This window comes from Brachyhypopomus gauderio, chromosome 2, assembly GCF_052324685.1.
Source record: "Brachyhypopomus gauderio isolate BG-103 chromosome 2, BGAUD_0.2, whole genome shotgun sequence".
Taxonomy (NCBI): domain Eukaryota; kingdom Metazoa; phylum Chordata; class Actinopteri; order Gymnotiformes; family Hypopomidae; genus Brachyhypopomus; species Brachyhypopomus gauderio.
In genome coordinates, this window is record NC_135212.1 from 1,737,501 (window position 1) to 1,755,220 (window position 17,720).

General features: G+C 44.3%; 1 protein-coding gene across 1 annotated transcript in view; it reads left to right on the top strand.

Moving 5' to 3' along the window:
* The window catches only part of abca3b (ATP-binding cassette, sub-family A (ABC1), member 3b), a 32,236-nt gene extending 17,099 nt beyond the window's left edge, over positions 1–15,137 (top strand). The window contains exons 17-31 of the mRNA XM_076982063.1: positions 513–611; positions 2,273–2,471; positions 2,712–3,021; positions 3,166–3,439; positions 3,902–4,106; positions 7,945–8,164; positions 8,923–9,081; positions 9,301–9,461; positions 9,552–9,686; positions 9,991–10,185; positions 10,587–10,774; positions 12,011–12,181; positions 12,840–13,036; positions 13,175–13,248; positions 13,439–15,137. Coding sequence (XP_076838178.1) covers positions 513–611; positions 2,273–2,471; positions 2,712–3,021; positions 3,166–3,439; positions 3,902–4,106; positions 7,945–8,164; positions 8,923–9,081; positions 9,301–9,461; positions 9,552–9,686; positions 9,991–10,185; positions 10,587–10,774; positions 12,011–12,181; positions 12,840–13,036; positions 13,175–13,248; positions 13,439–13,570 — 2,719 coding nt within the window. The 3' untranslated portion in view covers positions 13,571–15,137. The remainder of the gene's footprint in view (positions 1–512; positions 612–2,272; positions 2,472–2,711; positions 3,022–3,165; positions 3,440–3,901; positions 4,107–7,944; positions 8,165–8,922; positions 9,082–9,300; positions 9,462–9,551; positions 9,687–9,990; positions 10,186–10,586; positions 10,775–12,010; positions 12,182–12,839; positions 13,037–13,174; positions 13,249–13,438) is intronic.
* The last annotated feature ends 2,583 nt before the right edge of the window (positions 15,138–17,720 follow it).

The window sequence follows — 17,720 nt, forward strand, 5'->3', positions numbered from 1 at the left end:
TGCGACGTCCGTCTGGCCCTTACACACACTTCTGTCTCTCATTCACTCTAAAATCATTGCCTGCTCTGTGAGATCTTCCGAAAGCACAAGCAAGTGTTTATTTCTCGCTAAGGCTACTGCCTTGGGCGAATAACCACGGGAGTATAATATTGGGGTGTTTTAAATGATTCATGATCATTTATGATTTATGAATGAGTATGATTTTGGGGTGTTCATATCACAATCTTTTTCTTTTACTCACTGATACTTCATTGCATGATCTTATGATCATCAGTGAGTGAGTTGTGAAGAAAAACACAAGGTTACCTACAGTCAGGGATGCAAACTGCTGGGACCAGTGAAATTCACATCGATTCCTCAAATATTTCTTTTTATCTTGTGATCTTTTCAGTTACGTCAGAATAATTTTACAGTACTTTGTATATTTGACCGGCTCATTGTAAATTACACCTGATGGGTCATTTGAAAAAGCGCGTTTACTGTAAGCTAACATTTCTGCTCTGTCCTTGCAGGTTCGAGCTCCTGTTTGCTGAGCTTGAGATGAATAGAGAAGAGTTGGGCATCGCAAGCTACGGAGCTTCAGTTACCACCATGGAAGAAGTCTTCCTGAGGTACTCAGAAGAGCCCAAATACGTCCTATTCATATTGTAGATAAAGACTGTAATCTGTGAGAAGAGATTTTGTTTCCTGGCAAAGGCAGTTTTTTATAGGTCATGTGTGGCCAAGAAATGTTTTTCTACTTCCATTATCTAGGTCCGCTAGTTCCACTGAAGCAGGTCCCCTTGCCTCCATCTTCACTCAGTCAATAGTATTTTTTTCCCAGAATCCTTCTGAATCTTCTATAGTTTAAAAATAGGCTTCATACATGGTTTCTTTTTTTTTCAGTTTAAGTCCATATTCTAGGTGAGTCTGAATCTCGCAGGGGCTCCAAGACTGAAGCGAATTGTTCTGTTTTTGTTCCCTTTCTGCTTTCTGTTCCATTACTCCGTTTTCTAAAGCGAGTCGTTTGTTCCTGGTTAAGAGGCGGGTGACTGTAGCACACAGGGAGCGATGACCTGGGCTGCTAAAACTGGTTCTGGGTATTTTCTTCAAACCTGCAGTAGGTGCCGAGCCTTTTGGGAGATCATGGCGTTTCAATGCTCGCTTTTGTCGTTTCTAGTAACTCAACCCATCGGTTTTCCAATTACATTTCTCTAGGTGTTTAGTGTGTGAGGGAAATTATCTGCATGAAGGGCTCTACAGTGCAGTTTTCATAAAATAAACATCACGGACATTTAATAATGTTCAAGGAAGCATTTTGGCATTTTCCTTTATGCAAAATAGTTTCAGTTAAACCAAACTAAAGTTTATGGTAATGGAAAATACAGTGGGCCCAGTGGCCGAGCCTCTCTGTGGTTGATTGATCTCCATGTTTGTTGTCATGATGCATGATCCAGCCTCTGAGTTACTGGGCACACAAAGGCACCCTACGCTTTTATTGTTGAATTTCCTGAAAAATTCATTGATCTGGCAAGCAGTAAATCAGCCATACAGCCAGGGCACTGTACTCCGCCCCCCACGCTTCACAGTAGAGATAAGGGTGCTGTTGCCGTGCAACAATGCACTTTTGTACAAATATACAAAGCAATTAATTTTTTGGCTCACATGTCCACAAAGCATTGTTTCAGCTGAGCTGTGCCCTCAGGAGGTTTTTGCACTGAAGTTTGTGAAGTTCACTAACTTTCCCTCTGAGATCATATGAAACCTCTTTTGATAGGCCCATATGATGCTTGTGCAGTTCTCAAAAGGTTCCCAAAGTTGTCTCGTGAAGAGCATGTAACTGGAGTTGTGTTTTTGTGTTCAACATACTAATCTGCCTGAAACGTGTGACGTTGAATTATTCTCTTTTTTAACAGAGCCTTTATCATAGAGGTCTGTCTGGTCTTAGTACTGATATGGAAGTGTAGAACTTGTGTCTTAAATAAGATTTAATGATCAGATAACATAAAGCACTCGACTCTTCCAAAGAGTTCCCAGAGAGAGTTTTTCTCACCACTGTATTGGTCTGTACAATGGGTTTCACAACTGGCCCGTCCACAATGGTCCCGTGTGCCTTCACATAGAGAATGAGGGCTGTGGCTGTTATATTAGATTAGCAGGTCAAGAGGAAATGTGATTGTTTGGTGTCTTACGTGTGGTGTGTGTGTGTGTGTGTGTGTGTGTGTGTGTGTGTGTGTGTGTGTGTGTGTGTGTGTGTGTGTGTGTGTGTGTGTGTGTGTGTGTACATGGCCAGGGTAGGGAAGCTGGTTGACTCCAGTCTGGACATTCAGGCCATCCAGCTCCCAGCCCTGCAGTACCAGCATGAGCGGAGGTCACATGACTGGACAGTGGACGACGCCAGCAGCAGCAGCGGGCTGACGGACGTGACGGACTTCACCGACAGTGGGACGCTGATCTCGGAGGACTGCTCCAACATCAAACTCAACACGGGGGTCAGTCCGTGCGTGCCGCACAAGCGCATGAACGCAAATGAAGTTCTCAACCAAACGGTCCTTAGCTTGAACTGCTTTTGAAAATGCACTTGCTGTAAAACCTTAATCCTCCATCATCTTAATCCTCCATCATCTTAATCCTCCACCATCTTAATCCTCCATCATCTTAATCCTCCACCATCTTAATCCTCCATCATCTTAATCCTCCATCATCTTAATCCTCCCTCTGCTTCCTTCCAGGCGAAACTGTACATGCAGCAGTTCTATGCCATGTTCCTGAAGAGGGCGCTGTACAGCTGGCGTAACTGGAAGGTGATGGTAGCACAGTTCCTGGTGCCGCTTATCTTCACCATAGTGTCCCTGGTGGTGGCCCGTACCCTGCCTGGGCAGCACAATACCCCCCAGCTGCCCCTGGCCCTGAGCCGCTACGGCCCCACCACCGTGCCTGTGGCCCTGGACCCCAGTGCTGGAACGCTGGCTACAGCACTGGCCAAGATCTACTCCGCACAGCTTTCTGCTCAGGATGCCACACCCACTACCAATTTAACTGGTAAGGGTGCTGGGTTACCTGTAACCTGTTACCTGTTACCTTTTACCTGTAACCTGCACTTGTGATTTTGAGCGTGATGCTGAAAGATTTTTTCCTGGTGGCATTTAAAGAATTACTATACATTTTTTATACCCGTGGTCCTAGATTTCTCGGAATATGTGCTCTACCACTCTGCGAGGGAGGGCGGAGCCTTCAACGAGCGCTGTGTGGTGGGCGTGGCTTTCCAAGACCGAGGCAACATGCTCACGGAAATCAGGGGCTACTTCAACAACCAGGGCTACCACACGCCGGCCACCGCGCTCATGCTGGTGGACAACGCGCTCTACAGGCTGCTGGCTGGACCCAACGCCTCCATCCAGACGGGGAACAAACCCATGCCCTACAACATGTCGGAGAAGGCCCAGAGCCAGCTGTCAGAGTGAGTGTGTGCTGCACAAGCGGAGAGTGGTGCCGGCTTGAGGGGTCTGATTGTGAGGATGGTGAGCAAGACCCATGAAGGAATACTGCAGCCACTAACGCTAATGTTGGAGAGTCAATGAGACCAACGTGAGACCAACGTGAGATCAACACGTCTCTTGTTGTCAGTGGCCATTAGACAACGTTTTGCCTGAAGTATCCATTCAAATTGATTTCAGCAACATTCTAACAACAGAGCATGCCGTGACAAGCGATTTAAACTATAGTATAGTATATAGTATATACAAATACTCTATGTATATGCTTTGTATCACCTAACACTCAGCATATGGAGGACTATAAGTCCATGCTAGCAACAGTGTGACCCATTTCCTCCACACAAACGTATCCATACCATTTTACTCTTGTTTCCTGACTATTGTCGTCTGCTTTCTTCGTCCTGTTTGTCTGGTTTGTTTCTCAGGGGCCAGACCGGCTTCGCCATCGCCATCAACCTGATGTACGGCATGGCGTCGCTGGCCAGCACCTTCTCGCTGCTCCTGGTGAGCGAGCGGGCGCTGAAGTCCATGCATGTGCAGCGTGTCAGCGGCGTCTACCTCTCCAACTTCTGGTTCTCCGCTCTGCTGTGGGACATGATCAACTTCCTGCTACCCTGTCTGCTCATGCTGGTCAGTCAGTTTCTTCGCATCATGGGACTTTTTTTTTTCTTAAACCGGGCACTCTGATGTTCGAACGGACGTGGAGTCTGAAGACAAGTGTTTTTTTATTGAATTTTGCAAATTTAACTCACTAAACCATGAAGGATTGTATTCATTAGCATATTTTGTTATGGATCATTATGGTGTGGTCTATAAAAACAATAATGCTAGAGATGCTCCAGAGGTCATGGGGAATAGGCGTACTGGGAGTGCTACAGCACACCTAGTGGATGGTTTAGGACCTGCATGTTCACAACTATAAATTCAAAACAAAGTTACAAGTTTATGGGTGCTCCTGTGATTGGTCCCTTGATCAAGAGTGGCTTCTTGTTTGGATGTGGTGGGCGGTTCCACAGTCACATTCAGAGGGTTGATGAGATTAAGTTTCCTATGTGAGGCACCAGTGAGTCACCACAGGAGGTTTTTCTGCCTTTCTTCTGACCACTGCATGACCAATTTCTTTCTTAACTAAATGGTAAGCCATACACAGTCAAGCTTCAAAAAAAGGTTTTTATATAAAGAATTTGACATCTTAGATGGTCAATCAATCAATCAATCAAATTTTATTTATATAGCGCTTTTTACAACAGTTGTTGTCACAAAGCAGCTTTACAAGTGCCGAGTCCTAGCCCCCAGTGAGCAAGCCAAAGGCGACAGTGGCAAGGAAAAACTCCCTAGTTTTTTGCATGAGGAAGAAACCTTGAGAGGAACCAAGACTCAGGGGGGGAACCCATCCTCCTCTGGCCGACACCGGTCACCATGACAACAACAATAATATAGACAGAATGTAGACAGAATGTAAAAGATGCAATAATGTCCATTTAGACCGAAAAATATGTAATAATGTCCATCATGGTGTAGGCATCCGGTTAGGCAGGAGGTGGCCGGCCAGGATGGATCGCTTGTCTCTCCTCATCTCATTATTCCTCAAGCAGGCGGGCAGCCATGTGGAGAAATGAAACAGGGAAAATTAGCTCTGTATGAGGACATATACAGGACAGGTAAAATTATAAACATTTCTGGAGTGTGGCAGCAACTCCGGCACTAAGTTAAATTATTACAGCCTAGCTAAAAAAAGGCAGAACCAGAAGGTAACATAGGCTTGGGGGCATTCTGAGACAATGGCATCCGTCCACTGCACTGTCAACAAACTTGAGTGACCACGAGCAGTGACAGGATGACAGCACCAGCACCCCAGTCTACCATAAAACCCTTCGTCTATGAACCCCTGGATCTGTACCTTTATCTAAGGGGGATATTAATTATCAAACGCTAGACTAAATAAGTGGGTTTTCAACCTAGATTTAAAGATTGTGACTGTGTCAGAGTCCCGGACACATTTAGGAAGATTATTCCAAAGCTGGGGGGCCTTATAAGAAAAGGCTCTTCCCCCTGCTGTTACCTTGTTAATTTGTGGAACTAATAACAGACCAGCACCCTGTGATCTTAGTTGACGTGGGGGTTCATAATAGGAAATAAGTTCCTGGAGGTATTCAGGAGCAAGCCCGTGTAGTGCTTTATATGCTAATAATAGAATTTTAAAATCAATACGAAATTTAACTGGGAGCCAATGCAGGGCTGATAGGACTGGTCTAATATGCTGAAATTTTCTAGTTCTGGTCAGAACTCTAGCTGCGGCATTTTGAACTACTTGAAGTTTATTTAGATTCCTATTTGAACATCCTGACAGTAGTGAATTGCAGTAGTCTAGTCTAGAGCTAACAAAGGCGTGCACCAATTTTTCTGCATCATCCTGTGATAATGCATTTCTTAATTTGGCAATGTTGCGGAGATGTAGAAAAGCTATCCTAGTAGTATGATCTATATATTTATCAAATGATAGGTCGGAGTCGAGTATGACGCCTAGGTTTTTGGCTACTGTGCCAGGTGTAATGGGATAGTCTGCAAGATTAAGCATTAAGTTTGGAATTTTCTGTCTTGCGGCCTTAGGGCCCACAAGGAGAACTTCTGTTTTGTCCTCATTTAATTGTAGGAAGTTTAGAGACATCCAGCATTTAATATCTCTTACACAGGCCTCAATTTTTCCTAAACTGAGTTTGTCATCGGGTTTGGCTGATATGTAAAGTTGAGTGTCATCCGCATAGCAGTGAAAATTGACACCATGTTTGTTTATAACTGTGCCCAATGGTAGCATATATAATGTAAATAATAGTGGTCCTAAGATGGAGCCTTGCGGGACCCCATATTTAACCATTGTACGTTTGGATGAAATATTATTGAGCTCTACAAACTGATAGCGATTTGTTAAGTAAGACTGAAACCATGAAAGGGCTGTGCCTGAGACTCCAACCCAGCGTTCTAACCTTTCTAGCAAGATCCTATGATCAATTGTGTCGAAAGCTGCACTAAGATCAAGAAGCACTAACAGTGATACATAGCCTTGATCTGATGCAAGGAGGAGATCATTTGTTACTTTAACTAATGCTGTTTCAGTACTGTGATGGGGCCTAAAACCAGATTGGAACTTTTCAAATGTGTTATTCCTATGCAGATATAGGCATAATTGCTGGGCAACAGCTTTTTCTATGATCTTAGATATAAATGATGTGTTTGAAATGGGTCTATAATTAGATAGCACAGTCGGATCAAGATTTGGTTTCTTGATCAGAGGTTTGATAATTGCTAATTTACATGATTTGGGCATGTGACCTATTGTAATGGATGAGTTAACTATAGTTAGAAGAGGTTCAGTTACAGCTGGTAATACCTCTTTTAATAACTTTGAGGGAACTGAGTCTAATGTGCAGGTAGTACAATTTAAGGAAGAAATTATTTTCTCTAATTCTGATTTTGGGAGTGGATGAAAAGCATCAAGTTTTTCTCCCGGTATGTAATTTAAATCAATATCAACCAAACCAGATGACATACCAGTTGTATTGCTAATAAAGGGTTTTATATTTTGTCTAATATTCTCTATTTTATTATCAAAGAAATCTATAAATACATTACTAGTGAGGTTTATTGGAATCTGAGGTTCTGTGCCTGCTTGATTTTTTGTGAGTTTAGAAATAGTATTAAAAAGAAATCTAGGATTGTTTTTATTTTTCTCTATCAGTGAGGCTAAGTATGCTGAGCGTGTTTTAGTGAGTGCCCGTTTGTAGTCAATAATGCTATCCTTCCAGGCACAGTGGAATACTTCCAATTTAGTAGATCGCCATTTCCGCTCTAATTTACGTGCTATTTGTTTTAAGTTTCTAGTTTGGTCGGTGTACCATGGGGCGAGCTTTTTGGATCTAGCTTTTTTATATTTTAGTGGAGCTACTATATCTAGAGTTGATCTGCAGGTATTCTCTAAGTAGTCGGTTAGACTATCTAACTCTCCTGGATCGGATGGCGAGTGGGCTAAAGCAGTTAAGTCAGGGAGGGTTTCAATAAACCGTGTTGCTGTTGATGAATTTATTGAGCGCTTTATACACTGCCGAGGAGACGGGCGGGTATTTATGTTAAGGTGAAAACAAAGCTCTTCAGTTTGGTAGCATATTAAATAATTTGGTTGTTCATTGCAGTCAATAATTTCTTTGTTTTTCTTTCTGTCTCTCTCTCCCTCTTCCTGTCCCTTTTCTCTCCCTCCCTGTGCCCCTTCTCTCTCTCTCTCTCTCTCTCTCTCTCTCCCTCTGCCCCATCTTTCTCTCCCTCCCTCTCTCTGCCCCTTCTCTCTCTCTCTCTCTCTCTCTCTCTCTGCCCCGTCTTTCTCTCTCTCTCTCCCTCTCTCTGCCCCTTATATTTCTCTCTCTCTCCCTCTCTCTATCTCTCCCTCCCTCTCTCTATCTCTCCCTCCCTCTCTCAGGTGGTGTTCCGGGCCTTTGCGGTGAAGGCCTTCGTAGAGGAGAACCACCTGGTGGACGTGCTGCTCCTGCTGCTTCTGTACGGCTGGGCCGTCATCCCGCTCATGTACCTGCTCAGCTTCCTGTTCTCCAGCGCTGCCACCGCCTACACACGCCTCACCATCTTCAACGTCATCAGTGGCACAGCCACCTTCCTGGCCGTCACCATAATGACCATCCCTGGTGAGCCGTTGCTCGCCGCTGCTCCTACAGGGCACAGTGGGAAGTGCAGTTTTACCAAAAAATGCTAACGCTAACGAGAAGGCATGAAAGATTGGAGTGGACATTTTGTAGATGGGCTCATTATTATTAATGGGGCCTTTTAAAATGTGTCCTTTAGGATTTGCATTTCTGAGTGAGCTACCTTTATATACCTTTTTATACCTTCTATATACCTTTTATAAGGTATATAGGGGTCTGGTTCACTCTGGAAGAGATAAGTAATCTATGCTGACTGACTGTGTCCTGACTGTGTCCTGACTGTGTCCTGACTGTGTCCTGACTGTCCTGACTGTGTCCTGACTGTGTCCTGACTGTGTCCTGACTGTCCTGACTGTGTCCTGACTGTGTCCTGACTGTCCTGACTGTGTCCTGACTGTGTCCTGACTGTCCTGACTGTGTCCTGACTGTGTCCTGACTGTGTCCTGACTGTCCTGACTGTGTCCTGACTGTGTCCTGACTGTCCTGACTGTGTCCTGACTGTGTCCTGACTGTGTCCTGACTGTCCTGACTGTGTCCTGACTGTGTCCTGACTGTGTCCTGACTGTCCTGACTGTGTCCTGACTGTGTCCTGACTGTCCTGACTGTGTCCTGACTGTGTCCTGACTGTCCTGACTGTCCTGACTGTGTCCTGACTGTGTCCTGACTGTGTCCTGACTGTCCTGACTGTCCTGACTGTCCTGACTGTGTCCTGACTGTGTCCTGACTGTGGTTCTCCTCAGAGCTTCACCTCCAGGAGCTCTCACACCTACTGGATAAGATCTTCCTCTTGTTCCCCAACTACTGCCTGGGCATGTCCTTCAGCCAGTTCTACCAGAACTTTGAGACAATCCACTTCTGCACCCGCAGCTTCTTCACCAAGGACATCTGTCACTTCTACAGTGAGTGGCACTCGCAGACACGAGGACGAGGTCACCGAGCTGTGACCGCCGTTGTGTAGGGCTGCTATAAAGCTGAATTTCATTATCATTATGTTGTTGTTGTGGAAAAAGCCAAGGCCTGTGAGAATGTATTTATTAATATTGTGAGTATTCATATGTATTTACCATTCATATTAGCATATGCTAATCAACTGGGAATGACCGTTTGGCCCTCAACAGACATCACCTACCAGCTGAACTACTTCTCCATGAAGGAGCCCGGCGTCGGGCGCTTCCTGGTGGCCATGTCTCTGCAGGGCGTGGTCTTCCTCCTCCTCCTCTTCGCTATCGAGCTCCGGTGTGTGCGTATACTGCTCAGCGTCTGCAGCAGACACAGGAAGGTGAGTGACCAGCGTGGAGTCAGCCATGGCGTCAGTGTGTGACGGGGGTTCTCCGTGACACGCGCGGCCGTAACGTTGGCGTGTCTTCAGGGGGTGCAGGCCTCTCGCGAGGTCCTCCCGCCGGAGGACAGGGACGTGGCCGAGGAGAGAAAACGGGTTTTGGAGTGCCAGCCTGTGGTGGAGTCCATGGTGGGCAGTCCCCTCATTCTCCAGGAACTTACCAAGGTAGCTACTACTGTGTGTGTGTGTGTGTGCACGTGGGTGTGTGTGCACGTAAGTGCAGGCACATATATGAAGTTGTTTCGTACATTCACACATGCACATTTAAGAGGTTACATCCTCACTAGAACACATGAAAATACAGGAAGTGCAAGTCAAAGTGGTAGCTGATGTCATTTGTGTGATGTTAACAGGTCCCCACTAAGATGTATTCATTATTAGCATTAGCATTATTAGCATGATTGTTATTATGGCGCGTGTTCTGGTTGGTATTTAGCTCGTACACTCAGGTGTGTGGTGTTGTGAGCAGGTGTACCCAGGGAGTCAGTCTCTGGTGGCTGTGGACCGCGTGTCTCTGGCCGTCGGCAAGGGGGAATGTTTTGGCCTGCTGGGTTTTAACGGAGCGGGAAAGACGACCACCTTCAAAATGCTGACGGGAGACGAGACGGTTAGCGCGGGTGACGCCTTCATTGATGGCTACAGCATCCTGCGAGATGTGAAGAAGGTCAGACACAGTTCCGACTGGGTTACACGCCACACACCTTTGAATTAAAACACAGACTGAAAGTTCAGTTAATATGTGTAACATTTGAAGACGCTATACAAATTCTGTGCATTTGTAGATATATACAAATATATAAAGTACTAATTTGTGAGATACTAACAGATCTGCATTGGCTTAAATCATTAATTATGAACAATTGTGAAATTTGTGAAAGCACTATTCCTTTTTTTACTTTAAAACAGTAGCACCTCCAAGTGTAAACGAGACACTGATGGAGTATTGCATGTGTCCTGTGGCTGTCCCCACGTGTCCTGTGGCCGTCCCCACGTGTCCTGTGGCCGTCCCCACGTGTCCTGTGGCCGTCCCCACGTGTCCTGTGGCTGTCCCCATGTGTCCTGCAGGTGCAGCAGCGGATTGGCTACTGCCCCCAGTTTGACGCGGTGCTGGATCACATGACAGGCCGGGAGACACTGAGCATGTACGCCAGGCTGAGGGGCATCCCGGAGAAGTACGGCTCGGCCTGCGTGGAGAACGTGCTCCGCTCCCTCCTCCTGGAACCCCACGCAGACAAACTGGTCCGCAGTTACAGGTGGGGGCGCCAGGGGGACGTCCGGGGGGACGAGAAACATGAGTGAGAGGATATGAGACATGAGTGAGAGGATATGAGTGAGAGGATATGAGACATGAGTGAGAGGATATGAGTGAGAGGATATGAGACATGAGAGGATATGAGTGAGCGCATATGAGACATGAGTGAGAGGATATGAGTGAGAGGATATGAGACATGAGTGAGAGGATATGAGTGAGAGGATATGAGACATGAGTGAGAGGATATGAGTGAGAGGATATGAGACATGAGAGGATATGAGTGAGCGCATATGAGACATGAATGAGAGAATATGAGACATGAGTGAGAGCATATGAGTGAGAGCATATGAGACATGAGTGAGAGGATATGAGACATGAGTGAGAGGATATGAGACATGAGTGAGAGGATATGAGACATGAGTGAGAGGATATGAGTGAGAGGATATGAGACATGAGTGAGAGGATATGAGTGAGAGGATATGAGACATGAGTGAGAGGATATGAGTGAGAGCATATGAGACATGAGTGAGAGAAAGAGACATGAGAGGATATGAGACATGAGTGAGAGGATATGAGACATGAGTGAGAGGATATGAGACATGCGTGAGAGAAAGAGACATGAGAGGATATGAGACATGAGCGAGAGGACATGAGTGAGAGCATATGAGACATGAATGAGAGCATATGAGACATGAGTGAGAGCATATGAGACATGAGTGAAAGGACGAGACATGAGAGCATATGAGACATGAGTGAAAGGACGAGACATGAGAGCATATGAGACATGAGTGAGAGCATATGAGACATGAGTGAAAGGACGAGATGTGAGAGCATATGAGACATGATTGAGAGCATATGAGACATGAGTGAGAGCATATGAGACATGTGAGAGCATATGAGACATGAGTGAAAGGACGAGACATGAGAGCATATGAGACATGAGTGAGAGGATATGAGACATGCGTGAGAGAAAGAGACATGAGAGCATATGAGACATGAGTGAGAGCATATGAGACATGAGTGAAAGGACGAGACGTGAGAGCATATGAGTCATGATTGAGAGGCGATTTGCACACGAGAGTCTTTAGTTGGGGGATAGTTTTGGGGAGCTTTGTCATGGAAAGGGAGGATTTAAAAGGGTAACAGTGGGCTGTTTTTACAGATTAGGGCCAATCTGATCTACTGATGATGTTTAATGGACCCCCTCCCCTCTTTTTGGATATCTTGTGTCTCACAGTGGGGGCAATAAGAGGAAACTGAGTGCAGGGATGGCTCTGATTGGTGGGCCGCCTGTCATCTTCCTGGACGAGCCATCCACTGGCATGGACCCTGTTGCCAGGCGCTTGCTGTGGGATGCGGTCACACGTACCAGAGAGTCTGGCAAAGCTGTTGTGATCACCTCACACAGGTTAGTCACTTCACTACTCACAGTAGGGTTGTAACTCAAGACTGTGATGAGATTCTTTGGAATGCAGAAATGCGATGATGGACGGTATAGTGTTGTGTTTATTATGCTGTCGAATGCAGTAGCATTGTTTGCACACCAGAGGTCATACTCTAGTGAACACATTTTGAGATAAAGATATACACATAAAGATATTTTAATATAACTTATATATGTAATATATTTTTTTACACTATAGAAATATATATTTTTATTTATTGTCAAGTTTCATTAGAATGTTAAATTGTGAATACACTGTCATGGATCATATCAAATCGTGAGCAGAATGAATCGTTCTACTCCAAACACACACACGTTTTGTTGTTAGCAATGCTAACTAGCCCACAGACGAATGTTACCAAGTGAGAATGGATTAGCCAGCTCTCACCTCCTGTAGCTTTTATTACTGATTGGTAATTTTCCAGTGTTTGCTTTAAGCCTTCTTTAACAGAATGTAGTAAGGTCATGTAAGGTGAACTTTACTGAAGCATGTTTATTCCTAACTGTGTCTCTGTGTGTGTCTCAGTACATTTGTCTGCATGTGTGTCTGTTCATGTTTGTGTGCATATCTTAATTTTGCATTTTTTTGCATCTGTGCTTGTGTGTGTGTGTGTGTCTGCAGTATGGAGGAGTGTGAGGCGTTATGCACTAGGCTGGCTGTAATGGTCAATGGGCAGTTCAAGTGTCTGGGGAGCCCACAGCACCTGAAGAGTAAGTTTGGCAGTGGCTACACGCTGTTGGCCAAAGTCCGACTGGAGGCAGATTTAGAGGAGATGGATCTCCAGCTCTTTAAAGACTTCATTGAGAGCACGTTCCCTGGTTTGTGCCTGCGACATCCATCCGTCTACACATCTGTCTGTGTGGTTATATTGATCTGGGCATAATAGCTCTGGTATTACTCACATGATCTGTTATTGATTAATCATTTTGTTCATTATTACTTTATGATCTTCACAGGTAGTTTACTGAAAGATGAACATCAGGGGATGGTACACTACCACCTGACTGACAAAACCCTCACCTGGGCTCAGGTATGTTCTCCAGTCACACACACGTTATAGTAGACATGTAGAAAAGTGCAGATAGCAACTGATCTTCCCTCCTAGAGGGTAGTGGTCGTACCCATGGGGCACCAGAGCTGCTGTAGACCTGGTCTAGCATCATTTAGCACCCCTCCTCCCCATCAGAAACACACCACATGTCATGTGTTGGTCTTGCCAGGTGTTTGGGACCCTCGAGGCGGCTAAGGAGAAATACAGCGTTGAGGACTACTGCGTGAGTCAGATCTCACTGGAGCAGGTCTTCCTGAGCTTCGCCCAGTTCCAGCACTGCTCAGAAGGTCGGAAAAAATGAGAACAGGCAGAGCGGACAGCCAGAATGCTCCTCATCTTCGCCTTTGTGAGGTGCAGCCTGGGCTTGGAGATTCGCCTCTACACACTCAGGTCTCAGACAGTCCTGTCCCGTCCTGTCCCGTCCTGTTCCGTCCTGTCCCGTCCACCCCCGTCCCTGAACATGAACACGAAGGTACCAGCCACCATACGGCACTGGAGATTCACCCACATGGGGACTTGGGCAGTACCCTTGAAGGTCTGAAGGAAGCATGCCGTTTGGTTTAATGTGCTTTGTGTGTGTGTGTGTGTGTGTGTGTGTGTGTGTGTGTGTGTGTGTGTGTGTGTGTGTGTGTGAACTGTGTGTTTGGGGCGTACAACATCTACACCATGTATGACGGTAAGTCTTTGATGTCACACCTAGAGTGTCTTTTGAGTTATCTAGACTGTGCCAGTGCTCGGAGGGCTTGTCACATCATGGTTGTACAGTATGAACTGGGCGGATTGAGTGTGTTCCCTCGTACGAATGAGCTCCATGCTTGAGCATCATATGACTCCTTGTTTCTTGCTGTGGTCTTAAATTTGAAGGTGTGACCTGAAAAAAGGTTATTAAATCAGAAAAAAAATGAAAAAGTAACATAGGAAAAAAAAGGAAAGCATACAAATGTGAATTTCATGACTCTGTTCAGCCATGTGTGTAAAAGCAAAGGGCATTGCTACAGATATAGCAATGTAGCTTTTTGCTTTCTGAAAAAAGGAATTATTTTAACTTTCAAGATTTTAAAGACACCTTAAAATATGCATGTGGAAATTAACGTGCTCTTAGCTCCACTACATTATTACACATATAATATTTGTGTCTATCAGTAGTAGTTCTGTAAAGAAGCAGAGATTTTGATAGTCAGTTTTCCATATTCTTGAGATAAAGTACAGATAATACCGGTAGTAAATGTGACTTTTTGCATATTTAGTCAGGCTAATGAACGGAACTGAGGTGAGTTTCCAGAAAAGTGCTACAGTTTATCATATGACAGTAGAATGAAAAATACTCAAAACACTGGTTAAGATTAAAACCATAAGGCTTGTGTGAAATCAGTCTCTGAGAATGACCACAGTGAAACCAGGTGCTACCGATTTAGCCGTTCAAACACCACATGTGGATCCTCTCACCAGACTGTGTTAGGACCCTCGAGTGTGTACGTGTCTGTGCATCGTGTGTCTGTGATACACCGGCTGACAACACTGTCGGTTCAAATGTCAAAATCTTTTCAAACGACACTGTATAGACATATTTATAACATGTAGCTTGCTGTCATTTTCGTTGTTGATAGCAAAGGAAAAGCAGTGGTGTGTTGCACAAATGCACTGTTATGTTTCGGTAGTGTAGTTTCACAGCGGAAGTCTGGCCAGCTGAAGCAGTGCTGACATGTGAGAGATACACTACTGATCTGGACCAATCGGATGGAGCCGCCTCCATCCTGTAAAGGCCTGTGATAGGCTCACTCATGATTTGTGTTGTCCAGTTTAAAGAATGACCAAAAAAAAAAAATGGAAAGGCCTTGCTCTGCTGAAACGAGGCATGTGATTGTGAATATCAGCCTTGTGTCCAAAGCTTACGCTGTACACTTTTGTGATTGGACCGGTTCCACCCTGATGTACCGACTAGTTCTTTAAGGCATTGACTCATACTTCAATGTACTAACAGTTATCTTATAACATATGATTGTGTTGTATGACAAATCTTACAACACGTGTTACAATCTGTTTTGTGTTGAATTGGCAGAGGCCCACTACTGTTTCACTGACCATAATGGACGTAAAGGAGGATTTGGGCTGCTAATGTGCAATGGTGGAAGGGATTTCGGCTGCTTTCAGGGGTTTTGTGCTCCACGCGTTGTTTGATTCACTAAACATCGTGGAATGTGCCGCTCCCACAAGGATGGTCACTAGTGCTCAGACTCAGAAATCGTGTGCTTTACTTCTCACGTTAATTATTATTTATTGTTTTTGTCTTTTTCACATGTGTATTTGCACACTATACTAGCTTTCATATTCGAGCTGCTTGTTGGGGAAAACAAAATGAGCTTTTGCATTTTTGAGGTAAAAGGAAGTGAAAGTGAACTTGTTTTATGGGCCATGACAATGTTGAAAAATGTACCATTGGAGAAAAGGGAATTGTAATTCTATGTACTGTATTACTGAATTAACCTTGTCTAATATGTATGTATTGCTGTTTTCTCTTTTCCTTTTTTAATTAAACCTGCCTTATGTAAGAACTGGGTGAAGATGTGTGCTGTTTGCGACATGTTCCATTTTGATATGTTGTATCTTGACCCATACTCAAGCATATGAAGAATGAGGTATTCACTCTGTGTAAGCTTTGCCTCGTTGAAGGTAAATTCACCGAAAAAGTTCTCAAGTAAAATGATGTGCCTGATGTTCACTGCAGGGCATGTCTAAACATATTAGTATGTAGCTCACCAGGCACTGTGTGAGTAGGTAGAACCAGAATGTCTCGTTCTCAGATGCCTTCTGGCACATAGCTGATGCAGGTCTATGACAAACAAATTGCAGCATAAATGTTTTATAGTTCAATATTCAACTAATATATAGTTGAATATATAGTTATTAATATATAATTGCACACGGATTAATGATAACTACTTAATTAAATTAAGTCATAGGTACTGGAGTCATAGTACCTAGTTTGTCTGTGATGAAACTTCACATAACAGAGCTTCACTTTGACTTGAATGGTGCTTGAATTTATCTTGAATAAAATATTCTAGCCTTTAGGGGCTTCAAGCTAATTTAGAGAATAAATACTGCTCTGATACTCAAACCTTGTTGCTCATGAACCAGTTCCTGCAGGTTTTCAAAACAGCCTTTACCTATTAGTGTTCAGTTATTACAAAATACCTACTCAGTAATTACAAAGACCTGGACCGGATTAGAATTTAAGTGGCCAGGATTGAGCAATTAATTGCGGCTACACTGCACCTGGATGTTTTGGTGATGGCATTTACATCTTGTGGAAATGGTTTCCTCATATGCCCATTTTAGAAGGATGAATGAGGTTATATTTATATAACACCCACTTTATAATTAACACACCCAGCCACACACACACACACACACACACACACACACACACACACACCACAGAGAAGCGACAGCCAGTAGCAGACAGTGTAATCTCAACTGGAAGCCTCATCCCCTGGGGGACTGAATCAGGCGCAGACAGAAGAGAGAACCATACCCAAGACAGAGCACCATCCACTACCAGCCACCACCTGTCTTACAATCATTTGCACAACATTTTCGACACACATCAAAGCAGTTCATTTAGGGTAACCAACCAATCCAAGCCCCTAGTAATGAGACAAACTGACCACCAAGCCACCACAAACAACTGAATGCCAACTGTCAACAGCATTGATTTGGCAAATACAATCAAAACCTTGTGCTGACTGGCACATTTAAAGACAGTGGAGTCCTGATGTCTTTGTTCGTGGTCTGAGTTGTGTGTCTTTATTGCTGCATGACTGGGATCATCTTGATGTTGCTGTCCTCAGCCAATTCAACAAAAGCCATTGTAGGGTCTTTATATGTATGATGTATATTACAGAGGGAAAGAAATCCTGCAATCCTCACAGCCCTGATGTCATTTCCTCCATCTAGCCGAACTGACTCTCCACTGCTCTTCTGCAGGAGCTGTGTCTGATCAATCTGACCAATCTGATCAATCTGACCAATCTGTACCATCATGTGCAATACTCTGGATCATACATGCGTGAGTGTGAGGTTTGTGTGAGGAATCTGTGACATTAGTTTCTTTAATAAAGAAAACATCCATGATTCACACATCTTCCTTAACCCAGCTTGATGCATTATGACTGTGTAAAAAGATCCAAAGGGTAGTAGAATTATATTGTCTAAGCGATATATGATCTCTTTTTGGAAGTCTTTCTTATAAAGTTTATTACAGCATCAGAGCATGTGATTACAACACAGTTTGTTCCTGGTGTTGTGCAGTGGCCGTCAGACTAGGATAAAGGTAACCTGAGCTCTCAGTTGGCCCACAGCTCGTCTATACTGATATCAGCATTCACACAATCAATGTCAATAAAGGGAAGATAATTTAAACTGTGACAGGGGTTATGGGATTTGTAGGA